Source organism: Paroedura picta, chromosome 5 (assembly GCF_049243985.1).
Source record: "Paroedura picta isolate Pp20150507F chromosome 5, Ppicta_v3.0, whole genome shotgun sequence".
Classification (NCBI taxonomy): Eukaryota; Metazoa; Chordata; class Lepidosauria; order Squamata; family Gekkonidae; genus Paroedura; species Paroedura picta.
Genome location: NC_135373.1, coordinates 97,426,254 through 97,453,569, shown reverse-complemented (window position 1 = coordinate 97,453,569; position 27,316 = coordinate 97,426,254). Strand labels below are relative to the sequence as shown.

The following is a 27,316-nucleotide window of genomic DNA, read 5'->3' as shown; positions in this document are numbered from 1 at the left end:
TTCAGAATACGGTTAGAAAGCATAGCTGAGTACAAATGGGCATGTACTCAGGGCTCCTCCCCTTCCCACCCCCTCTAAGCCCATCATTGGCCATTTTAAGGGGGGAAATGGGTCTACATGATCATATATGGTCATATCACAATGAATGTTTAACAATTAAAAATGTATATAAAATTAACTCCCACCCATTCAGGAAACACTTCCAGGGCCATCAAGAAACCCCAGGGTTTCACGAAACCCTGGTTGAGAAAGCCTGCTCTAGGTGAAGTTCTATTTTATGCACTTCTAAAAGGGGAAAAAATCCATTAATTAAAAATGACTATGCCATTGGAAGGAAAACTTTAGAACATAGCCACATGGGTTTGTAATAGTGTTATAGGTTTAGAATATATTTAGCCTGCATATATGTGTGTGTGTGTGTATGTTGCAACTATGAATTATGGAATGGCACAATTTGGAGCCACAAGGACCAAACAGATGTGATGATGATCACAGGAAAAACAGCTACATTCCACTATATTAAGGGCCAAAACAGGCATGATGGCAGCTGTCTACCCAGTCCATTCTTTGTCCCTCACTGGTGCTTACCATGCCTGAGACAGCCCCTTCAAAATGTGGGGGAAACAGTACATGCCCCATTAAAATTTCCATTCCTTCTTGTCTTCAAAAGAGTACAGTGAGAACCACATTGACTGCATTTATGTTTATACTGTATACATAGTCTACATGTTCAGTTCTCAAAGGATAGGCTCAAAAGGCCCAAGTTCTAATCACTTACCTCTTGACTGTAAGGAATTAAGTGCTGGAGACAGTGAAAAATGTCCTTAAAAGTTAATAATATGTATTTCAGTGATATTCAGTGGCTGGGGAGCAGGGCCAGTTCCAGGTTTTGGGGGACCCCAGGGAAAATTATCAATAGCCCCCCCAACTCCTTTGTCCACTAACAACCTTCCTCCTACATGCCCCCATCTGCCTGAGCATGCTCGCACCATTCACACTCATAACTACCCTCACTGCATACAGCTGGGAATGCTGGTGGGAGAGTTGTTAAAGGTGAGTGGGTGCAGGAAGAACACAAAGGCAGGTGATAGGTAAGTGCATGGACAGGGAGCTTGTGCCACTGGGTGCTGATGCTGGCTTTGCTCAGGAGACACTTGTCTCTTTATCTCTGTATTAAGCGGTGTTTTTAGGGGGTTAACTGTGTTTTTATCATTTTATTGTAAACCACCACAAGTCAGTCAAGAACGGTGGTATAGAAATCAATCAATCAATCAATCAATCTCACCTGTGGCTCTGCTGAGCACTATTCCCCAAAGTGGCACCTGCTCATGTAACAAGACACTTGCCCAGTGGAGCTTGTGATTGGCAGATGGTTCCTACCTGAAATAGCTTCTGGAGGACTAGGTAAGATGGGAGCCTCCTTGAGGTACAGGCCTCATGCCAGGAATGGAAGTACATTTAGCTCTTGATGGCAACTGTGAATGCAGCTCTCTGACAGTCTTTGAGTGAGCACTACTGGTCTAGCTAGAGATCAACTGACCTAAGTTTGAAAGGGGCCTAGAAAAATGAAAGAGCTGTTCATAGAAATAGAAGCAACAGGGTCACACAAAACTTGACATTCCAGTATTGAACTGAAACCTCCATTGAATGTTTATTGCCTGCAGATGCAAAGAGGTGCCACTTAACCAGTTCTTAGGCCTGAACAATTGAATCCCAACAACCAATCCCCACATCTTGTGGCTAATGTTCTGATGCGGTCTGGAAGTTAGATTATCGTAGGTCTTAGAAACTCTAGCAGGCCTCCCCCTTCCAAGGGGGAGGCTGATTCTGTCCTCTTCACGTGAGGGAAATGGTCTTTGCCCATATTCCAGGGAAACAACAAGCTTTATTATTGTATTCCCTGAGTGGGCATAGAAAGGGCTCACCCTCTGTCTTTATCATTTGCAGACCAGGAGTCCCCAAACCCAGTTGCAGAAGTGCTGCTGTAGAACATTTTACCTGACATCTCATAACTGCAGCTGCTATAACGTTTCCCGGGGGTTCTCAATTTTTCTGAAATGGAACTCACTTCTAAGAGTACTTTTCAGGACCCACCCCAACATAAAAGACAGGAATCCCACATCTGTTTTCAGTGACCACAATTATAATGTATTTTTCCTATGGCCCTTGCTGTGATTAGTTCCTTCCTGCCAGCAAGGTGATGGGAGGGGTGGGCATGGGGCAGAAAGCACACAGGATCCACTTTCTGCTTCAGGCCTCCTCCTAGCCACCTCCAACCAGCTGATCAGGCGCTGAGGTTGAAGAGGAACCACAGGGGATGTAGTTTCTGTTCCAAACCACAGGGTAGTTTCTTCCTCAAACTCCCATTTGACAGTGGTGGGGGAAGCTTGCCGCTACATGCATGATGAGATCATTTTTTTTTAAACAAAGCATTCAGTTTGGCTATGCACTCAGATGAACATTGAAATGTGTTTTTGGAATTTCTAACACTATATTAATTCTAGCAGAAACAGAAAGGATAGATTGAAGACTGCCAATGTGTTGTAGCTGTTTGACTTTAAATACATAGTTTGTGTAATGTATCATGCATAGAGGTTTGGTTCTCCCACACAATGGAAAGAGTGTACCACAGAAGGACATAAAAATCTGTAACCAAAAACCTATTGCCGGTAACATCACAGAATGAAGCTATATGTTCTGTCATGCAGTGAGAATGACATGATAGCCTACACAAAGACAGCTACTCCCAAAGTGGTATTAGCAATCATTTCCACCCACTAATGGCATCATCCCCAGATTAGTTACACATGTATACCACCATTCGAGTTATGATGGCAGGAACATTGCAATGAAGGAGGAGGAGAAAAGTTCATTTTTATATCCTGCTTTTTTCTATCTTAAGAAGACTCCTTACAATCGCCTTTCTTCTTCCCACCACAGTCACCTTGTGAGGTAGGTGGGGCTGAGTTCTGAGAGAACTGTAACCCAGGATCACCTTGCAGGCTTCAGATGGAAGAGTGGGAAATCAGACAGAATCATAGAATCATAGAGTTCGAAGGGACCTCATGGGTCATCTAGTCCAAGCCCCTGCACTATGCAGGACACTCACAACCCTATCGCTCATCCACTGTAACCTGCCACCCCCTTGAACCTTCACAGAATCAGCCTCTCCATCAGATGGCTATCCAGCCTCTGTTTAAAAATTTCTAAAGATGGATAACCCACCACCTCCCGAGGAAGCCTCTTCCACTGAGAAACGGCTCTGTCAGGAACTTCTTCCGGATGTTTAGACGGAATTTCTTTTGAATTAATTTCATCCCATTGGTTCTGGTCCATTCCTCCGGGGCAGGAGAGAATAACTCTGCTCCATCCTCTATATGGCAGCCTTTTAAATACTTGAAGATGGTTATGAAATCCCCTCTCAGTCATCTCCTCTCCAGGCTAAACAGACCAAGCTCCCCCAACCTTTCTTCATACGTCTTGGTCTCCAAACCTCTCACCATCTTTGTTGCCCTCCTCTGAACATGCTCCAGTTTGTCTACATCCCTCTTCAACTGGGGTGCCCAAAACTGAGCACAGTACTCCAAATGAGGCCAAACCAGAGCAGAGTAAAGTTCTACCATCACCTCCCATGATCTGGACACAATACTCCGTTTGATACAGCCCAAAATCCCATTTGCCTTTTTAGCCACGGAGTCACATTGTTGACACATGTTCAATTCTCCAGATGAAAGAGTTCAGATTAGATAGATTAGATTAGATACCAGTTTTCCCATGCCATGCCATACCATACCACACACAAGTACAAGCATATTGCCTATGGAGGTAAAGACAGAGGTAGAGCTCAAAGGGAAATTCTTCACTTTTTTCAGGGGGAGTGGGGAACATGTAACATTGAGGCCCAGTTGTAGATTATACTTGAAGATATTTATGGAAACTTATTTCCCTGCATGTACAACGTGTGCCTGCATGGAATACCCAGTTCTTGTGAGACTTGCTGGAGCCAATGAATAGCATTGTTAGAGCTGAACAAGCAATGTTCTGAACAGCAAATTGCTGGTCAAGCAAAGAGTTTTTTATAGTCAAACAAGGTCTTTGGGAAAGATGTATGAGGTATCTCCACTCATCAAATTACAACCCACCTACATTTTCTGTGAAGTGTGCATAGACCTGTGGATTTTTGCAGATTGCAACACTGGCAGCAGTAATAATAATAAAAAAGACATTTTACTGCAGGGAAAGAACAGTTAAGCCCCCTAGCTGTTTTATCTATCAAGCATGAACTTTCAGGAGCAATTGACTCTGGGGAGATAATCTGTGATTTTTACAGTGAGAAGTCCAGAAAAATAAAGCTTTAAAATTAATTGATGTTCTTCTAAATATTTGCAGCTGCACTGGTCCATTATTATTTTAAAGGATGTAAATAAGCAGCAGGGTTTCAAGATAATCCAAACATTACAAAATAGTAAGTTTTGTAGGACCCTTGTTTAGGCAGGATATTATATTAATTGTAAACAGCAAACAATAACACCCTAACCACTACACCATACTGGGTACTGTGAGTTGTCTGCTGCTGAGTAGCAGCAAAGAAACAGCCAGGCCTGGGGGAGTCATGCAAGGTAAATGGTAGGAACTATTATCCCAATGATTGCTGGAGAGCTGGGCCTCAATGAGCCCTCCTTTAAAGGCCAAAAGAGTCCTGCACTTCCTCCTAATGTTTACTGACAGAACCCAAACCTTGAAGGCTACAAGTAACCACAGACAGCAAGCATTGATTTCTTAAAGCTAGAGGTGGCCCTTTTAGTTTTCAGGTTTCTAGACAGATTTTCCTTGAGAAAATAGTATACAAACAGATAAATAAATAAATAAATAAACATAAATATGCATAAATAGGGCATGTTGAAAATTGGATATACTGAGATTTATGTGGGTGTGGGTGTGTGAAGTGCCATCAAGTTGCAACCAACTTATTGCAACCCCATAGGTTTTTCAAGGCAAGAGACTAACAAGGGTGGTTTGCCATTACCTTCCTCTGTCTAGTGATCCTGGTATACCTTGGTGGGCTCCCATCCAAATACTAACTAGTGCCAGCCCTTCTTAGCTCTCAAGACCTGTCTGAGTCAGCGGAGGCCATGTAGAAACACAACCATATTTCTCAATGTGGTTAAGACTTGTGTCAAATTTTAAATTCTGAATGTGGCAGAAAATGAAACGGGAAGTCTAGTGCAAGTTCTGTAAATCAGAAATTGTTTATGCTCAAAAAATATGGGAAGCAGAACCATCTGTTTCTTTGTTATTGTTAAGTTTAGAAGCAAATATATATGGGTAAAATTATTCCTATTAATACTTTAAAAATCGGAGCTGCCATGTAGAAAAAAAAGAGCATAAAGATAAAAGCTTGAATGATACCAGATTCTGCTAAATTAACTGCTAAATTAAAACCTCCCTTACTGGTAAAAGGCTTGTAGCTCCGTTCTTAGCAGAATGGAGTGGTAGAAACCTACCCAAGATTTTAAAAAATAATTTATTCCCCAGTGAATTGGTGCTAATTTGAGGCTTATGTAAAAGTGAAATACTCTGGGAATGTTTAGAATCAACACAATTATGCAAAAAAAAAAAATTGCGATTAGGAATGAGGCGTGCCCAAATGACTCAAAATGGCAGGCAGGGGGGAAAACCTGATGGTATGCATTTCTTCATTGGGAAGCACCAAATTAAACCTTGCCTTGACTAATGAAATCAATGTAACCGGGAATTCACAAAACACTCACTTAGTTGGGACTGTACCTGGACAGGTGAATTTTAATGTGGAAAATTAAAAAATGCAAATCCAAATGATATTGCTATAGCAGAAACAGTCATAGACGAAGCAAATAAATTTTGATCATAGGATTGCCACCATTCAATCTGACAAGGCAGAGACAGTCCAGTACAAAGTCAGTGAAGTAAAACAAGTATGACATCTGGTTGCAGGCAAGAATAATCATGTGTAAGATTGCATTATGTTAATTATTAAATATTTTGTTGGAATAATAGGTCTTTAATGCCTGAAAGTAATTATAGGCTTTTATTACCCCAAACATCAATTTCAACCCCAAAAAGCAAATTTGCTGTTGATATTATTCCAAACCCCCTTCAAGGATCGCTGCCTTGTTGTGGCAAGGGGGCTTGCGTAGTTCAGTGAAGCTATGAGCTATACCGTGCAGGGCCACCCAAGACGGACAGGTCATAGCTGAGAGCTCTGACAAAAGGTGATCCACTGGAGAAGGAAATGGCAAACCACTCCAGTATCTTTGCCATGAAAACTCTATGGACAGTTCCAATAGGCATAACGATATGACGCTGGAAGATGAGCCCCTCAGGTCGGAAGGTGTCCAATATGCTACTGGGGATGAGCAGACGGCTAGTACGAGTAGCGCCAGAATGAATGAAGCGGCTGGGCCAAAGCCGAAAGGACGCTCAGTTGTGGAAGTAACTGGTGGCGAAAAGACAGTCCGATGCTGTAAAGATTTTTATTCCATAGGAACCTGGAACGTCAGATCCATGAATCAAGGCAAGCTGGACGTGGTTAAACAAGAAATGACAAGACTGAACATCGACATTTTAGGAATCAGTGAACTAAAATGGACAGGAATGGGTGAATTTAATTCAGATGACCATCAGGTATACTACTGTGGACAAGAATCTCGCAGAAGAAATGGAGTAGCCTTCATAATCAATAAGAGAGTAGGAAAAGCAGTCTTGGGATACAATCCCCAAAATGACAGAATGATCTCAGTTCGAATCCAAGGCAAACCATTCAACATCACAGTGATCCAGGTCTACGCCCCAACCACTGCTGCTGAAGAGGATTAAGTTGATCAGTTCTATGAAGCCCTACAACACCTTCTAGAAGCAACGCCCAAAAATGATGTACTTATCATCATGGGAGATTGGAATGCTAAAGTAGGAAGCCAAAAGATAACCGGGATAACAGGCAAGTTTGGCCTTGGAGTACAAAATGAAGCAGGGCACAGGCTGGTAGAATTTTGTCAAGAGAATACAATGGTCATAGCAAACACTCTTTTCCAGCAACCCAAGAGACGACTCTACACATGGACATCACCAGACGGTCAACACAGAAATCAGATTGACTATGTGCTCTGCAGCCAAAGATGGAAAAGTTCTATCCAGTCAATAAAAACAAGACCAGGAGCTGATTGTGGTTCAGATCATGAGCTTCTTGTTGCAAAATTTAGGCTTAAATTGAAGAAAGTAGGGAAAAGCACTAGGCCACTCAGGTATGAACTAAATCATATCCCCGACGAATACACAGTGGAGGTGACAAATAGATTTAAGGAATTAGATCTGATAGACAGAGTGCCTGAAGAACTATGGACGGAGGTTCGCAACATTGTACAAGAGGTAGCAACTAAAACCATCCCAAAGAAAAAGAAATGCAAGAAATCAAAATGGCTGTCTGAGGAAGCTTTACAAATAGCTAAGGAGAGAAGGGAAGTGAAAGGCAAGGGAGAAAGAGAAAGATACACCCAATTGAATGCAGAATTCCAGAGAAAAGCTAGAAGAGATAAGAATGCCTTCTTAAATGAACAGTGCAAACAAATAGAAGAAAACAATAGAATGGGGAGGACCAGAGATCTTTTCAAGAAAATTGGAGATATGAAGAGAACGTTTCATGCAAAGGTGGGTATGATAAGGGACCAAAATGGTAGGGACCTCACAGAAGCAGAAGAGATTAAACAAAGGTGGCAAAATTATACAGAAGAACTATACAAGAGCGAGCTTAACATCCCTGATGACCACAATGGGGTAGTTACTGACCTGGAGCCAGACATCCTGGAATGTGAAGTCAAATGGGCCTTAGGAAGTCTGAGCAACAATAAAGCTAGTGGTAGTGACAGCATTCCAGTTGAACTATTCAAAATCTTAAAGGACGATGCAGTAAAAGTGCTACACTCAATATGCCAGCAAATTTGGAAAACTCAACAATGGCCACAGGATTGGAAAAGGTCAGTTTACATTCCAATCCCAAAGAAGGGCAATGCCAAAGAATGTTCAAACTACCGCACCATTGCACTAATTTCTCATGCTAGCAAAGTTATGCTCAAAATCCTACAAGCTAGGCTCCAGCAATATGTGGACCGAGAACTTCCAGAAATACAGGCAGGATTTCGAAGAGGCAGAGGAACTAGAGATCAAATTGCCAACATACGCTGGATCATGGAGAAAGCTAGGGAGTACCAGAAGAACGTCTACTTCTGCTTCATTGACTATGCTAAAGCCTTTGATTGTGTGGAGCACAACAAATTGTGGCAAGTTCTTAAAGAGATGGGAATACCAGAGCATCTTATTTGTCTCTTGAGAAATTTATATGCAGGTCAAGAAGCAACAGTGAGAACTGAACATGGAATCACTGACTGGTTCAAAATTGAGAAAGGAGTTCGGCAAGGCTGTATACTGTCGCCTTGCCTATTTAACTTGTATGCAGAGCACATCATGAGAAATGCGGGATTAGAGGAGTCACAAATTGGGATCAAGATTGCAGGGAGAAATATCAACAACCTCAGATATGCAGATGATACCACTCTAATGGCAGAAAGTGAAGAGGAACTAAAGAGCCTGTTGATGCGGGTGAAGGAGGAGAGTGCAAAAGTTGGCTTGAAACTCAACATCAAGAAAACAAAGATCATGGCATCTGGCCCTCTCAATTCCTGGCAAATAGAAGGGGAAGAAATGGAGATAGTGACAGATTTTATTTTCCTGGGCTCCAAGATCACTGCAGATGGGGACTGCAGCAAAGAAATTAAAAGACGCTTGCTCCTAGGGAGGAAAGCTATGGCAAATCTAGACAGCATCCTAAAAAGCAGAGACATCACCCTGCCAACAAAAGTGCGTTTAGTCAAGGCTATGGTCTTCCCAGTTGCAATGTATGGCTGCGAAAGTTGGACCATAAAGAAGGCCGAGCGTCAAAGAATTGAGGCTTTTGAACTCTGGTGCTGGAGAAGACTCTTGCGAGTCCCTTGGACTGCAAGGCGAACAAACCGGTCAGTCCTAGAGGAGATCAGCCCTGACTGCTCTTTAGAAGGCCAGATCCTGAAGATGAAACTCAAATATTTTGGCCACCTCATGAGAAGGAAGGACTCCCTGGAGAAGAGCCTAATGCTGGGAGCGATCGAGGGCAAAAGAAGAAGGGGACGACAGAGAATGAGGTGGCTGGATGGAGTCACTGAAGCAGTAGGTGCAAATTTAAATGGACTCCGGGGAATGGTAGAGGACAGGAAGGCCTGGAGGATCATTGTCCATGGGGTCGCGATGGGTCGGACACGACTTCGCACATAACAACAACAACATTATTCCAAAAGGGACGGTATACTTGGATTCTGTTGATGAATGGTGGGTGAGATTTTACCATCTCCCCCCTTGAGTAGCACAACCATCTAGAAATAGTCCAAAGAAAATTATTCAGGGCTTGAATGTGTGTATGGAAAATAAGTAGACGGTGGCTATGTCATCATTTAGAACCAGCATTTATTATTTGACATTTTTATGTGCCTGCCTATTTCTCTTTCATTGATATAAAAGCATCTTTTCACTTCTTTGTGAATCCCTATGTAGTGTCATATGCTAGAAATATTTTCTTGATGACAACTAATATTACATATATATATATATATATATATATATATATATATATATATATATATATATATATATATATATATATATATATATATATATATATATATATATATATATATATATATTAAAAAGAGAGCCTCTTGTGGTGCAGGGTGGTAAGGCAGCTTACCAGCAGCAGGCTCAAGGTTGACTCAGCTTTCCATCCTTCCAAGGTTGGTAAAATGAGTACCCAGCTTGCTGGGGGGTAAAATGGTAATGTCTGGAGAAGGGAATGGCAAACCACCCCGTACTGAGTCTGCCAAGAAAACGCTAGATGGTGTCACCACAAGGGTCAGACATGACTTGGTGTTTGCACAGGGGATACCTTTACCTTTATATTAAAAAGATGCATTTTAAATACATAATATTGAGCTTCTTCTCTATGGAACATACATATAAGTAATATAGTCACAGCTGTCCCCTTTGGGGAGTCTCGTCAGGCTATGATCTACCTGGCTACATTTGCTTCTTTAACCTGGAGATGCCAGGGATTGAATGTGATCGGCTTCCTGTGATAAATGCAAAAGAAGAAATGGATGTACAAATTTATCTTTAATTGTTAATGGAATTGACCTTCCTTGTCCTGTAAGAACCATATGATTGTTATGATTGTTTAGCAATTAATCACATAAACTCTGCTGGTTTATCATATGGTCTTTTTAGAGTATACTACCAGATATGTAACTGACTCTTACTGTCCTTGTTTGATTACAAGTGATGAGTAGGAAGGAACATCCTTCCCTCCCTCAAATCATCCTGTCCTTTCAGAAGGAGGTAAGTGCTCCTATTTACAATGCAAAATCTTAAAAAAATTATTTGATGTCTTGGCAGATATCCACTATGCAACAGTATACTTGGTGAAAGCTGAAAAGAAATTCCTTGTTAAAGATGTAATGGACAGTAATGGTGATGCTTATGGTTACTACAATGACACTGTACAGTCTACAGGGTGGGGAATTCTTGAGATCAAAGCAGGCTATGGGAGCCAGACCATAAGCAATGAAGACCTCATGTTTGCTGCAGGTTTCTTGGAGGGCTATCTTACTGCTTCGTAAGTACTTCTGTAATTCAGTAAATGAAAATATATTGTTAAAACTTACATATCAGTTTCCCTTTCCAATCATCTTAGCTCCAAATCAAAGATTTGTAACTATTACTTTTTGAGATTTTCAATTTTCAGTCCATCAAGTTTCCCTGATAAACAATTAAGTTTCCTTGTTGGGCATTGGAACTTTGTGTTGGGATCCAATAACTATATGGTGGGTGTTAGAAAGCATTCTACACAACCAAACTTGTTCAGTTTTATATTCTTCTGTCACTCAGCTATTTAGTGGGTTTTATCAATATTTATAAATATTACATTTTCAGTTCAATATCTAGCTAATGCCTGCAAGAATGTTGTTAGTTCATCTTTTAAAATGAAATAATTATATCATTTGTATATAATAATGTAGTAATAGCCAGTGTAGAAATACTTTCATTGCCCAGATGAGGAGCATGTGCATTCTCTATCCTTTCTGAATCCTGTTTGATTTTGATTTATTTTTGGTAGAGATTCAGCCCTGTTGAATAGAAGTCCAACGGTCGGATAGTAGTCCAAACAGATATAATGCGTAAAATATCCCTTATTAGTGACAACAGTTTTAAGGGTCTATAATGACTGGGATTACCCTTGGAACTTCTTCTGTAGACAGAAATGACCATAGATTTTGACCAGGCTATTGGAATTTATTGAGGTGAATAAATAGACAAGTAAAGGAATCCATCTGTCTTTAAAGCTCATTAATAATTCAGCAAGTATATAATCACCTCCCTGTGTATGTGCTTTTTTAATGTTTAGTTTGTTTTACAAAATGTTTGTTTTACAAAATGGTCAGACACTGCAATAAAGCAGGTGAAATAGCCAGAAGTAAAACTTGATCCCGTATATACTCAGATATAAGCCAACCCACATATAAGCCGAGGCACCTAATTTTACCACAAAATCTGGGCAAACTTATTAACTTACATATAAGCTGAGAATGGGAAATGCAGCAACTGTTGGTAAGTTTACATTAATTGAGGCATCAGTAGGTTAAATGTTTTTGAATATTTATTTCAAAGAAAAACAGTAAACTAGCTTTGCAAGTGCAAAAGAGGGCCAACAAGAACATGCAGCCTACCCCCCCCCACCAAACGAATACAGAAAAGTCTAAAGGATGAATAGCTGCTGGTTTTTGTACCCCACTTTTCACTAGCCAAAGGAGTTTCAGTGATTTACAATCGCCTTCCCTTTCTCTCTTGATGCCAGACACCCTGAGAGAGCTCTGACAGAACTACCCTGTGAGAACAGCTCTGGCAGGAGAACCAAAGAGTGCCCCCAGGCCAACAAACCAGAGCAAAACAACAGTACCCAAAGTTGGCAACATACTACAAGTACAACAGCTACCAAACTGGGAAAATGAACAACTCTAACTACAACTACAATGCCCCCCCAGAACAGAACACTGAAATAAAGAACTGTAAAACTAAACACTGAAAGAAAGAACTGTAAAAATCAACTTTTAAAAGAAACACAACCCTAAGAAGTAAAGGCAAACAATGCTGCCCCTCAGATAAAAGAAGAAAGAAATACTAGGGGAAAGAAACAGTCAATCCCAAAGCAGGGCGGCATCCTGGCGTCCTGTTATATGGATACAGGGATTAGCCATGGGTCCATATAGACGCCAGCCTTTACTGCTCATGCAGAATCGCCCACTGACAGCCTGTTGAGCTAATTATAGGAAAAGCTCTTTGTGATAACATTCAGATGATGGACTATATTTGTCATTCCAAAGGCTCTTCTGTTATGGCAGGTCAAGTTGGCATGTCAGCTAAGAGATTATGGGAAATTATGAACAGTATTATTATTTTAAAAAGTCCAAGCCAGTGAGAAAGGATACAGCAATTTCACTATCTAAAAGTAGCTAGTCTCTCCCTTTGGTTGTTGGGCATAATAAAAATCCTGTTAGCTACAACTGCAGGGGGAGAAGATTAGCAGTAAGACTGATATAACTTCAGTTCAGGAGGCACATAGTTCATTTTGCATCTTCTCTTGCTTCCAATTTGGTACAGGTATCACATTCCTGGGAGGCTGGTGTCTAGCTATGTCCTACATTTAATTATCCTATTCTCTGTTTCATTTTTAAAAGATTATTTTAAAAGGTTTTGAACAGAATTATTTCACTTCTGATATTGGCCTGCATCCAACCATACAGTTTTGAGGACATAAGTATACTTACATATCCTTAAGAGGGAACAATTTCTGCTAATTCTCCTGCTGATACAGACCTCTGAACCACCCAAAATATCGTCCCTGAGGAGGGTCAATGAACCTTCAAGAACTGTACAGAAGGCATAGTGGAGGGCTGGCGTGCGACTGGAGAATCAGTGAAAATTGCTGCCCCCATTAAGAAAAGTGCTATTATGTCTTTGGAATGTATGACTGAATATAGGCCTTTATACCTTCTGTTAGAATTGTAGGGTTGTTTCTGTGATACAAAGGCTATTTGAGAGACACAGCATTTATGTGTATTTATATGGGAAGAAAAAGTGAAAGAATGGTAATAGTTCTCTTCTTCTTTCAGACATATCAGTGACCATGTTGCAAACCTGTATCCACAGCTCTTTAAGAATGTCATCATTAGGAAAAAAGTTGAAGATTTTATGGGGTAAGTATAGTTGTCAAAAACTGCACTGAGGAACTGAAATTCCATAATAAGATTCAGACATCCACAGTGATATGTGCACATGTAACTTAACTAGTTGCTGCAGCAAAAGCTTTGTTGTTGTTAGGTACAAAGTCATGTCCGACCCATCGCGACCCCATGGACAATGATTCTCCAGGCCTTCCTGTCCTCTACGATTCCCCGGAGTCCATTTAAGTTTGCACCGACTGCTTCAGTGACTCCATCCAGCCACCTCATTCTCTGTCATCCCCTTCTTCTCTTGCCCTCGATCGCTCCCAGCATTAGGCTCTTCTCCAGGGAGTTCTTCCTTCTCATGAGGTGGCCAAAGTATTTGAGTTTCATCTTCAGGATCTGGCCTTCTAAGGAGCAGTCAGGGCTGATCTCCTCTAGGGCTGACCGGTTTGTTTGCCTTGCAGTTCAAGGGACTCACAAGAGTCTTCTCCAACACCAAAAAGCTTTTGCCATGATAAATCTATTAACTTTTCAGGCGCAGGAGATTTTTTCTTGTTATGGCTATAATAGATTAACACAGTGTCTCCCTGGAATATCCTTCAAAAAGAAGTGTCCACAAAGACACAGAGTTACTCCCAATTAGGTCAGGCATAACTACATTTACTAGAGAAAACATGATTTGTGAACTGTATGAATTTATGAGGAAACATGCTGAGGAAATCTGGTGAAGTTATTTCCGAACACAAAGCAAATGTTACTGCAGCAACAGTTTCAGACTGCTTGGTAAACAGTACAACCTTAAATGTTTTTACTTCGAAGTAAGTCTCACTAAATCTAGTGGGATTTATTCAGTGAGATTATTCACAATACTAAAAATGCTCTGTAAATGCAAATTGATCCCCATACAGGAAACAAGATCAATGGACCAGAGAACAAATTAAAAGCAACCCAGATGACCCCTTTTGGATACACACAGGATACATCATTGCTCAGTTGGATGGTCTATACATGGGAACTGTAGAGTGGGCCAAACAACAGCAAAAACCAGTAAGATTAATTAAATTGTAAATGTCTTGGATGCAGAAGGGAAAGGAGAACTGAGAGAAACTTTTCATTATGTAAAGTATCCTTTTCTAAAGGAAACAAGTATACCATAGCTATCAGTTCTATACAGAACACGTGATATGACAGAGTGGAGGATTGTTCTCAAAAACTGCATGTCCAGCTCTGGCTTTTTTTGAAACTAGGTGAAATGGTGAAAGTCTGTATGCATCTGTTCTGTCTTGCAGACAGAATGGAAAGGGATGCTGCACAGAATTCCTGCAATCAGGGCCGCTGATGGAAGGGGGCTGGTGGATGCCAATTTAGGTGGCCTGAGTCTGCTGGGGGGTCCTTGAAGTTAGTGCCATGCTGCATCCAGCCAAACTTCTATTTATTTTAATGTAGTTCTGGCTGCAGCCACTAGGGACTCAGGGAAGTCTGACAAAAAAGGCACCCTATTATCAACTATTCTTGCCTTGCAAATTACATAACATAGCGATCCCCAACCTGTGGGCCGCGGACCACATGTGGTCCTTCGACTAATTGGAGGTGGGCCCCGAAGGATGCCTTCTCATGAGTTAAAATTTCCATGAAAATAAAATGTTCCTTATGTTCATTGTTGTGGCGTGTCTGTATCTTATTTTGAAGGGATGTTTAAACATTACCATAGTGATCAGAGAGCGTTAGGGCAGTGGTTGAGAGTAGAGGAGTAAACTGTCCCCCTCACCGGGCCTCAGTAAAAGGCGTTGAGTGGTCCCCGGTGATAAAAAGGTTGGGGACCACTGACATAACAGATCAAGCCAACATGATCATCAACCAAAGTAGCACTGGTGCAAGACAAGACAACACATTGATGGCTGTTATAATAATTGGCAACCTGGAACCTGCTAATAGCCTAACGTTTCTCTCTTCCTTTCCTTTCACCCAGCTCAGTGAGATCTTGCAAAGCAGTAGTTAATTTCAGCAAGATTAAGCAATCTTTTCCACAGTATTCTCATTCACATCTACTTCTCCCCACCTAATTTTCCCATGTCCCTCTCTCCTTTATTTTAACTTCTTGGCCTCAAGACCTTCTCATCCCTATTCTGTTTTGTGACAGAATGTACTTAAGAATAGTAGTATAGTAGGAAATTATTATGAACAGAAGTGTGTGGGAAGATTTAATATTTCCCCATGATGTAACAAAGTAGTAAAAAGATGCTCCCCCCCTCCCCCAATCTTTTACATGTATGGTGATGGCAGATTAATCTGTTTTAGTGGTTATATATAATGAACAGACGTTGCAGGTTGTTAATCATTATTGTGCTGGTGGAAGATCTAATAGCCCTTTGTAATGGCTACTTTGCTATATAACAAATTATGTAATTTTTAAAATACCTTTATCCCCAGTGGGGACCCAAAGCTGCATTTTTCTCTTGTCTTCCATTTTGTCTTCACAACAGTCTTGTCAAGTGAGGTATACTGTGTCACCCAGCACCCTTCCATGGTGAATTAGGGATCTCAGTATTAGAGACACATGACAGATTATTTAAAAATGAATAACTTAGTGTCATCTGCAAACTTAGCCCCTTCACTGCTTACCTCCAACTCCATATCATTAAGATAAGTTGGGCCTAGAAATGAGCCCTGCAGTGCCCCACTGCTTCTCATCTTCCACTATGAAAACTGCCCATTTATGCTTGCTGTTTCCTGTTAATTAACCAGTTTTTAATCTGCAAGGAAAATTGTCCTCCTATCCTATGAAGTTTACTTCGGAGCTAGTACCTAATTTAAACCTTTCCTCTCTTCACCATTATCTCATCCATGCATTGAGATTCCTAAAATAGGTTAGGTTGAGAATAAATGTATAATAGGCTCAAAGTTACTCAGCAGGTTTTTGGCACAGAAGTGGGATTTGAACCTGGGTCTCCTAGTCTCTAATTGCTATACCAGACTGGCTCTGATAGCTCAGGGAAGCTCTTAAACCCCTTTTGTTTTTTTAAAGGAGGAGATCTGTTCTTTCTGTGCTGTCTTTCTCCCCAATGGGGACCCAAAGTAGCTCACTTCATTTTCCTATACTCCATTTTATCCTCACAACAGCCATCCTTTGAGGTATGTCATGCTGAGAAGATATATCTAGCCTAAGGTCACCCAGCAAGCTTACTTAGCAGGTGTTTGAACATGCGTCTATTAAATCCTTGTTAGGTATTCTAATCATGGGAAAAAATAGGCTCTAATAAGTCAGGGAAGTTGTTAAACTCCTGTTGTTTTGGAAAAAAGAGGATATTTTCCACCCTCTCTGGCTGTACTGCCTGCTTTCCCTGGCTTCTAGTAAGAAAACATTGCTTCTATTGCAATGAGGGAAATCGTGTTCAATGTGGCAAAATCATATCACATGATGAGGGATGGAAGTTGTAGTTTAGGATCACTGTAAGACTAGTCCATAAACACCTTGTTTCCTTAAATGAAATTAAGTCGTGTGGGCCAAATGAATTGCATCCAAGTCTACTAAAAGAACTTGCAGATGTAATTTCTGAACCTCTTTCCATTATTTTTGACAATTCTTGGAGAACAGAAGAGGTGCCAGAAGATTGGAGGTAGGCAAATGTTGTCCCCATCTTCAAGAAGGGGAAAAAGGAGGATCTGGGTAACTACCAATTTGTCAGTTTTGACTTCTATAGCTGGCAGAATTTTAGAACAAATACTCTATTGCAGATTGCACTGGGAGGGTTTCTCTAGATAACAAGGGTTGTGCTGTTCAGTTCACTTCATGTTTGGACACTCCCCACAAGCATTCTAAAACTCTGAGTCTCCTAGCTTCATTTTCTAAAGAGTTACACCTGCTACGGATGAGTGGACAGTGTGTTCTTTTATCAGAGCTCCTGTTTTTCACCCAGGGGAGATCCAAAATGGCTTATGCTGATCACCTTTCCTCTATTTTATCCACACAACAGCCCTGTGAGGTAGGTTAGGCAGAGTAGAAATTTGAAATTTGATTCCCCAGATATCCACCCTATTTTACCACATTGCCTCTTAAACAACTAACCAAAATTTGTTTCATTCATAGGCATCTCTCACAGCATTTGTCAACTTGATAAACCTGAGTTTAAACTTAAATTTTTGTTATCTTTCTCTTTATCTCCAGCCTCTCACTGTCTTTGAGGCCCGCTTCCTGAGTGCAGCTGGAGATCTGCTTGACCTAATTCCTTCCTTATTTTCACAATCAGAGGAGATGGACATTAATTCTTTACCAGGAGGCCATGTAAGATACCGATGGGATATGGGTCATTGCTCAGCTCTGATCAAGGTGAGATAAACAATACTATACTTCTCCACTGAAAGAATTACCGCTTCTTCATTGTATTTGTGAACTCCATAGATAGGGATGAGCATTTTGATTGACACTGGTAAGAATGTAGCCCAAACAGGTCAAGTTGATTAATGTAGTTGTTATAAGTAATCTGAACAGAAAGTTTTACTATGTTAAGAAATAATGAGGGAATATTATTAATTCCTACCTCTGTGCAATTTTACTGCATCATTTGTAAGCCCCTGGGATGCACCCGTTGAAATGAAAACTTTTCTCTGACATATTTTAGGTGCCTTTAACAAAAGTGCATGGAGTGTGTGTGAGTGAGTGAGGGTCGGCATGATGCCTCTTTGCCTAAACAACAGCTTGAGAGGAGATCTTTTGAAACACACACACCCTGGGAAAATTCCCTGTTACATACAAAGGAGTTGGGCCATAATGGAGGTTCCTGGCATCATGGGGTAGCCCTTAGGACCCAGCTAATTGAGCTGTGCACCCATGTATGCACATACATTGCCTTTGGCTGTTCTCTTCTATCACTGAAGTAGCCCTGAATATGCCTGGAGTAAATAGCAGATACGTTGTAGTTGCTGTTATTTCTGAATGATCTCCATATGTTAGAAGCAGGACAGTTCTTTGAATCTAGTTAAGAAATGAACAACAGATAACCTGAACTATGTCTTTTACTTAAAAGGATGTTCTAAGAAACACCAAAATAATAGTAGAGAAGGTCCTTGGAGAGGAACATTTTAATTTGCATATATAGATATTTATGTTGTAAACATGACAGCATGCAGTGGGTATTCTGACATCTAATTTAAGCATGTGTGTATGTAACAATATATACACACATGAGAGAAAGTGAGAGAGAATTCTTTGAAAATACTGGCAAGTTAGGATCCCATTACTAACTACTTTCAGACAAATAGTTGAAAATGTTGATGAACAAAATTTTACAGGAAAAACAGCAGTCATTGGAAATTTTGACTATTTTCATGAATACTTTCTTTAGGGATACACTATTAATAGGATTGATTAGCTTTATAATATTGTTTACCAAACAAGATGTTGATTGTAGCTGATAGGATTCTAGATACAGAAATGTTCTCCCTCTCTCCATAGGTCCTTCCTGGATATGAGAATATCTACTTTGCTCATTCCAGCTGGTTCACATATGCAGCTACGCTGAGAATATATAAGCATTGGGACTTCAAGATTGATAATGCAAAGACAAGCTCAGGTCGTGCGTCTTTCAGCAGCTACCCAGGTAATTAGATGTGTGAACAAAACTCTTGTAAAATAAAGCAGAAGTCCAGTGGCAACTTAAGGACTAACAGCATTTATTCCGAATATTTTAAAATATTCTTTCAAAATATTCATGCGAGAATAAATGTAAGTCCTTAAAATGCTGCTGGACTCCTGCTTTAATTTGCAGCACAAAAATAACAATAGATTTAGCTGCCTCGGGTTTCTGCATGAGGTCTGTACTTTTGAATGCTAGACTCATGTTCCATTTGAAAGGGCCAGTTTTGTAAACCAAATCAGCCAATTTATATAATTGATTATTTAATAAAATTTCTAATCTGCCATTTCCTTGCATTAGTAATGACCAATTTAGGAATGGAACTGTCTCTTTCCTGTTCTTTCGGGAGATAGTGACTTAGGGATTAATGCCCATCTAGAGAGAAATGGGCTCAGATCTGGGTTTAGACAAAGCCATTGCTTCTAGAGATCAGTGGCAAAGTGACAGGGTTCCAGAACAAGTCTAAACCAGTAACACTGAGGTGAGAGTATGAAAGAATAGCCAAGTATAATTTATTTGAGTGGAAATATTTGCCTATTTTATAGCCCTAGATGCTATAAGCTACAAATATGTATTTATTCCCATAGTCCAAAAATATTTCCAAGTATATTATGCAGTGTACAACTCAGGAGGCAGAAATGGCAAAGGGAAAGCAGAAAAGAGAGCAAGGACAAGTATTTTACCTACTGTGTGTCAAAGTCCCCTGTGAGAGCAAGCACCTCAGTAACCTATGAGCCTAATGGATTCCAGACTTCCACACAAGCCAGGCTTTGGAGTTCCATGAGGGGGTGTTGAAAAGAGGAGCTAAGCAAGGATTCAAGCAGAAGGTGTGGGCAATAATATAAACAGATCTAGAGAAAGCAGCTTGTGAGGTAGATGAGTCAGAACCTGAGGAAATGCAGCAATTGAACACTTCAAGATAAAAAAGCTCAGAATACTTGGGGGGAAGCTGGGAAGCTCAGCATTCCAAAAGGGGTGGCATTAAAAAAGCACTATGCACCCATGATTAGATGCATAAGTGTCTCAACGGAGAAGTTTTACTTTTTAAAAAGTAGCTTGCATCGTGAACCCTTTAAAACAGGGAGAAAGGTGACTGGCTGCCTGGCTTGATTGACTGGAGGAGAGTTGTGCGTGAAGTGCGTTCATCTCTTCTGCCATTTCAAGCAGGTGTGCAGAGTGCCAAGAAGCACGAGAAGGCGGCAAAGGGAAGGGAGAGAGGCAGGAGGTGAGGAATGGCTGGAGGCTTGTTATTTAATAGCGTTACGCCATTGCGCTGGTGTGACATATTTTTTTTCAATGTGCAGAAATGCCCAGTGGAATTTCCAGAAGGAGAACACAGGTACACTGTGGGAAGCCCAAGAGTCATCTCAAGAGTTTTAAAAGTTGGCTGATAACTGTTCTCTGCATGCAAGCATTAATTGAAATGTTGTACCTGAAGGAGAATGGCAAATCCTGTGTGTTATACTTTCTACATCTTTTAATATCATCCCTCTATCCAAGAAAGACAATAAAGTTATTGTTGCCCCCCCACCACATGTCTCATATAAAGTACAGTAACTGCATTTAGGTCACTTAAGGTCAGTCTGTCAGATAGAGATTGGGGAAGAGACTATACTGGTCCAGCATCACAGTACCACTCGTTAAATGTCATTTTAAATTCTGTCCTCAGTCCCCGCCTTTACAAGTGAGGTGGGTGGGGACTAGAGACAGGCCTTTTTTGAGGAGCGTTTGGACTAGCAGGGAGGCTGTCCTAGATCCCATAATATTCAAACAGGCACCAGCCTTCATTTGTGTGTGATCAACACATTTTAATTTCTAAGAATTACATTTAATTTGTGAGCATGATTCTATTATGATAGATGACACGTTACCTGAGCTGGGAGGTGATTATAAAGCATGTTCTCTAAGAAGTTCAGACTTGGAAACAATTACTGGATGAACATTAACACTTCATGATTTTTAAAGGAAAAGCTCCCAACCCCTGCTTTTCTAAACAATAAAATCCCTATTGGAGTCCCTGACTATTTCAAGGAAGCTCCTATTCCTCACCCTCTAAAACCTCAACTCCCCTTTCCTCAGTTGGTTGTTGGCTGTTAAACTGCCTCAGGTTCTCACATTCCATTAAATCTTTAAAATTTGATTGGCCTGAACTGACTCAGGAAGAGAAGGGGACATAATGTCAGTTAGTTAAAGGTAAAGGTATCCCCTGTGCAAGCACTGAGTCATGTCTGACCCTTGGGGTGATGCCCTCCAGCGTTTTCATGGCAGACTCGATACGGGGTGGTTTGCCAGTACCTTCCCCAGGCATTACCGTTTAATGTCAGTTATAGAGATATTATAGAGATATTAAAAACAAAAACATTTGTAAACTAGTGGGAGCATGTTGGCTTATAGAGATATTAAAAACAAAGGGCTCCAGCACGACTCTCTGCCGAGTTGGAATCCTGGAATGCCAATAAAGCTTAATGATTGACTGAAGGAGTTGGAATCCATAAGCAGATTTAGTAGTATCAGCTATGGCCTAAAGGGGCCATGGAAACGGGCTCTCTCTAGAGATTTATCAACAAAGTTCATCTTGCTTTGCCAAACCATCATCCTTTGGGAGTGGCCTTTACTTGCTCTGAAAGGATCTTTTGCTGTTTGGATTGGCTCTGGTTTTCCATTTGTGTTCTTATAGTAATGGCACATACTTATTTATTGAGTTGCTTAGTAACACTCACACAGGCACCACTCTTCTTTTGAGAGTGATCATTTCTGTATTTTTCTGTCACTGAAGGGCACTGTTTCTGAGGCTTATGAAAGCTGCCACAGTAAAACTATTCATAGAATCATAGAATTGGAAGGAATCTCCAAGGTCATCTAGTCCAACCCCCTGCACAATGCAGGAACTCACAACTACCTGCCCTCCCACAGTGATCCAAATTTCATGCCCAAGTGATCCCCCTCTCAAAAAAATCTTCAGAATCCAGCCTGGCCTGGAGGAAATTCACCTACCATCCCACAGCAGCAATTAGCAATTCCCTGGGTTTGCAAGGAAGGGCCACAAGAGTCAAAAACTGGCACATCCCTTCCTGCCCACTCACTCACAATCTGCCTAAGTTCTTAAAATCAGCATTTCTGTCAGATGACTGTCTAGCCTCTGCATACAAACTTCCAAAGAAGGAGAACTCACCACCTCTTGAGGAAGCCTGTTCCATTGAGGAACCATTCTAACTGTAAGGAACTTCTTCTGAATGTTTAGCCAAAATTCTTTTGAACTAATTTAAACCCATTGGTTCTGGTCCAACCATCTGGGGAAACAGAAAACATCTTCTGTATCGGGTAGGACTACAATTCCTACGAGCCCCTGCCAGTATTTGCAATGACAACAGGTTGACTACCCCTGTTCTATATGACAGCCCTTCAAGTATTTGAAGATTGTTATATCACCTCTTAGTCGTCTTCTCTCTGGGCTAAGCAGACCAAGCTCCTTAAATCTTTCCTCATACAACTTGGTCTCCAAATCCCTCGCCGTCTTCGTAGCCCTCCTCTGGGAAGACCTCAGCCTCTATGCCCTATTGTTGAACCTTCAGAGGACCGGGTTGGCCACTGTGTAAGATAGATGGACTACATGGACCACTGGTCTTATATAGCAGGGCACTTCTTATGTTTTTACCTTAACTTGTTCCGGATTGTCTTCAGATAGCTTAGCAGTATACTTATAGTCAGCATAGGCCCAGTATTTACATGACTCATAACCACTGAATGGTTCAGAAGAGCAAGTAGGCTCTCTTAAACTCAAGGCCAGAAACTCTTCAAGTGTATTAATCTTTAAGGTACCACAAGACTATCACTGGTATGTTTGTGCTACAACAAATGAACAAGGCTACCATAGTGGAATTCAGAAATAACATGTTAGGAAATATAATCATTGCATGCCAGTGAGGTTTTAATGGTTATGAGTTTTGGACTATGATCTGGGACATCCAGGTTCAAATCCCCATTCTGCCATGTAGCCACAGTGTTAAGTTGCATTGGTGGACTTGGCTGGAGTACCTTTTATTTATTTATTTGGATTTTTATCCCATCCATTCTTTATGGCTCTGGGCGTATGCAGGCTGTGTGGCTCTGGAGGTGTAGCTTGCCCACAATTTGCTTTACTGCTCTTCATGCTGTAATGCAAACAGAAATATGCATCTTGGGGATAGGAACTGTATTTTTAGTTTGTGCTTGCATCATTTCCAGCTCAGACACTTCAGTTTCTGTCTCCATTGGGGCCTGTCTGAAATACTAGCTCCACCAATTAATAATGCTGTGAGGAACAAGGTTGCCAGACCAGTGTGTTCCCGGTAATATTTGCTGAGCGTCGTGCTGACTTGAGTTCAGAAGATGCAGTCAGAATCACTTAAGTTAGCTTCACTAGAATGATCGAGTTCATTCAAGCTTGTGTGAAGAATGCTGATAACCCAGAGAGAGAATGGCTTACAGATGAGGCAGAAAAAAAAATATAAAGAGGCAATTTAAATCACATCAAATTATCTTAAAAACTCATACATATGGAGCCCAACACAAAGCCAGTTGAGCAAAAATTCATACACCTGCTGATGCCTGTAGTTTTTATTCCTTTTCTTGTCGATACTGAATTTTCCCCACTATTTTCCGGAATTAATTTCGTTAACTGAATATCAGTGATACAAAGACACGCGGGTGGGATGGAGACTAATTAGGCTGTAGAAGCCAAAAACCAGAGCCCAGTTCATCAGATGATCAGTGTAGCTGAACTAGCACAGAGGGATGTGTGTGTGTGAGACGTGCATTGTTAAAATGAGTTGTGACACTAGGAAATGTGCACACCTAGAATTTTATAATGTAGACACTTTCTGGTTGGGCACAGGTATTATGGGCTTATTGTTTTTAGCAGTAGAAAAGAGCAAGACATTTGTGGCAGGGGATGAGCGTTCATATGAGATACTTGAAGTGAGTAGTGCTGACCCTGCCACAAATTTCATCCGTTTTTAAGGTGCTACTAGACAGCTACAGACAAACTAACATGGCTACCTATCCTGATCTATCTTACAATTTTCCAATATCTCTGGAAGATTAGATCATGTTCAAGGTCCATTAGGAATTCCATGCTGATAGTGGTACTCAGAATGGTCGTGAATTCAGGCTTCTGTGTTTAATCAAAATATAATTTTCATTCATCCTTTCTCTTTAACTCATATAACACTGTTCAGTGCTTCATGGGTGGACTGACGAACTTTAATTGTGCTCATTAGTAAGATGAAAAGCATATCATGCCACTGATTGTGGATGTTGCTAACTGCAGAATCCACTATTCTGCATTGGAAGGGGGAGCCACACTGCTGCTGAGAAACTTAAATCTGGAATCTTGCTTACCCTTCACCATGTAATTGAAATGCCATCGTCTTATGTGAGTTCCTCAGATAAGGAGTCCCACCCCTGTCATTCCCAGAAAGATAACCTTGGATGCTGTCATGGTCTGCTAGCCTGGCTGCCTCTCCTTCTGCAAGGCAACTTTTCTGCATGCTGAGTTGCTCACAAGTTATATTAATAAATTATCTTGTCACAGGTTGTAAAGATAAAGCTGAAATTAGAACTGTTTTATGCTGGAAATTAGAACTAAAAAGCTGGGAAGCGTCTACTCATGAATAACAAACATAATTTCATTTGTGTACAGGCACTTTGGCATCCATGGATGACTTTTATATACTTGGCAGTGGCTTAATAATGCTGCAGACCACAAACAGCGTATTCAACCAGTCTTTGTTTAAACAAGTGGTACCTGAGAGTCTCTTTGCATGGCAGAGAGTCCGTCTTGCTAACATGATGGCAGATTCTGGAAAAACTTGGGCTCAGACGTTTGCCAAGCAAAATTCTGGTTGGTATTAAAATGGAACCTGTTTACATATTATTCTCCAAAAGAGTAGTGCAGGTTTAAACTTGTCTTCCCTGCTTTCTAGGTACCTATAATAACCAGTATATGGTTTTGGATACAAACAAGATCACATTGCAAAAGTGTATTGGCAATGGAGCTCTCTACGTCATTGAACAAATCCCCAAACATGTGGAATACTCTGATCAGACAAATATTCTCCGTAAAGGTTAAGACCTCTTGGTATTTTCTTCAGCTTTTGCTTTTTGGTGGGAACTGGAAATGATGAAGGTAGCATGTTAGGAATTCCGGGTCGATGCTTGTGTGGGACAGAGTTGGCTATTTCTGCTTGTCAGAGGATCACCAAATATGAGTCTAGGCCTTCAGGGAACTATAGAAGATGACGGTGTTGCTCAAAATGGAAACAAGATTTGTGCTGGCTTTTTGGGTTCTTTGTAGCTTCAGCCAAGAACCACCAGGGGTTAAGATGGCTGGGTACATGCAAAGGCCCTCAGACTGGGAGAGGACCGCTGGAGATGCCAAGCAAAACTAGTGTCTGACGCAGTAGAGGGAGCAGAGTATAGAGCTGCTTTCTCCAGGCATACCTTTCATCAGGAAACTAGATGAACCTGATATTTTTCATGCTTGTTGTTCAGCGTGTCCAACAAACTGTGCTTTTGTGGCTGTTGATCTATGTGTTGTTGCCAAACTCTGCCACATTTCCTAAGTTTTCTATCTACTCAATTTGCAGGATACTGGCCTTCTTACAACATCCCTTTCCATGAAGCTATCTATAATACGAGTGGATACAGAGCATATGTTAAAAAATATGGCTTGGATTTTTCATATGACATGGCTCCCAGAGCAAAAATCTTCCGACGAGACCAAGGAACAGTGACAGACATGGCATCCATGAAGCGCATAATGAGATACAACAGTATGTTAATTTTATTTCTCTCCAACAATCTGTCCCTTCCCCCCAATCCTCACAACATGACAAGTTTAGTTCTCTGCTAGTATATTGTTGAACACACTTGAACAAGATCATATTCTGAAGATTAAATACCTTTAAATGAATACATTTTTTCATATGCTTCCAAGAGAGATTGGAGCCAAAATCCTACTAAAAATTAGCTTCTTCCTAAGATTAGACCAAGAGCTCATCAAGCCTTCCTGCTTCTGAGGAAATAACCTGTGTCATCCAGGTTTTGTTTCAGGGGGTTTCTCAATGGTAAAAGGGTTGAGAGAGGCTGCTCTAAATCTTGCAATGATGAAAGTAAAGATCAGTGAATCTTGAGAAGCCTCTTGCAACCATGTCTATAAATATCTAGCCCTATGGCCAGCCAGACCTAAATGTATTCTTTTTTAAGTTCAATACTTATTTTGCTATTTTAAATATAATAGAAAGGAAAGAAGAAGATAAAAGTTACATGCTATAGATTTGTATACTATTTTTTTAAATATAATCTGTGTAGAAATGGCACTGCTCTGGGAACTCTTCAACAGGTCTACTGTTGATTACACTTACCAGCTTGGCCATTGTACATAGTTCTCCAAGTTTGTCCAAGTTGTTACCTTTGGGGTATCTCCTGTTATTTCTAGAGCTGTGCTGTAACAATCCTTGCCACAGTGATTGCATGCAAGAAAAATTCTTCGGCTCTTCGATTTTCTGGCATCATACTTAATAATGCTATTTGTATTCTTCATGTTCAACATAGCACTATATAACCCCATTATATTTAATATTTGGCACAGAACTCAGTATCCTGGGTTTTCCATTCCATGTTACACCTAAGAGAATACAAAATCTAAATTTTTCTTGGAACGCAGTTTGGATCCCTTTTCTTGCCTCTCCGCAGAAATAGTGCCTGGAACCTAACTGCTCAGTGCTCCAAACAAAAGAAGTTCATCCCTGTACCTGTATTCTGTGAACAACTTTGCCTGGATGGGGGGAAGCCTTCCAACCTCCCGCCTCCCCCATTGCTGGTAGATGTCGTTTTTAGAACAGGATAACAGCATTGCTGAGGAGTTTCTGTGAAACATTGGGCAAGTGGTTATACATACGGTTATCTAGCCAAAACAAGGCAAGGGAGTCTTCTAAGGCTGGAACTTTCAAGGAAGGCCAAGGGGTTCCCAAGTCTGTGTTTCCCTCATAACTGTAATGCAGGTGCTGCTGGAAGCACTTATAGAGAAGAAACCACAGGCAGAGAAGAGACTCAGCCCTTCTCCCATTCAGATTATCCTCACCAAATGACCTCCCCCACTAGACTACTTGTACATGTCTGTTTCCCCAGCTGAGTTCCAAAGCCTGGCAAGTATTTTGGTCTGGCCTTGTGTTTGAAACAAGGTCTGGTGAAACAATGGGCATTCCACCTTAAGTATCAAAACTTTATGCCAGGGTTAAATGTCAGCTCACATTTCACCTGATATATGCGATTCTCCCCCCACCGCAAAGAAAGGAGATAGTCCTT

General features: G+C 40.8%; 1 protein-coding gene across 3 annotated transcripts in view; it reads left to right on the top strand.

Annotated features, from left to right (window-relative positions):
• PLBD1 (phospholipase B domain containing 1) overlaps nucleotides 1-27,316 on the top strand; it is a 31,138-nt gene that overhangs the window by 1,608 nt on the left and 2,214 nt on the right. For all 3 annotated transcript variants that reach the window (XM_077339280.1, XM_077339283.1, XM_077339281.1), the window contains exons 2-9: nucleotides 10,510-10,729; nucleotides 13,284-13,367; nucleotides 14,246-14,384; nucleotides 17,503-17,664; nucleotides 18,790-18,934; nucleotides 24,651-24,851; nucleotides 24,934-25,074; nucleotides 25,597-25,782. In XM_077339280.1, coding sequence (XP_077195395.1) covers nucleotides 10,510-10,729; nucleotides 13,284-13,367; nucleotides 14,246-14,384; nucleotides 17,503-17,664; nucleotides 18,790-18,934; nucleotides 24,651-24,851; nucleotides 24,934-25,074; nucleotides 25,597-25,782 — 1,278 coding nt within the window. The remainder of the gene's footprint in view (nucleotides 1-10,509; nucleotides 10,730-13,283; nucleotides 13,368-14,245; nucleotides 14,385-17,502; nucleotides 17,665-18,789; nucleotides 18,935-24,650; nucleotides 24,852-24,933; nucleotides 25,075-25,596; nucleotides 25,783-27,316) is intronic.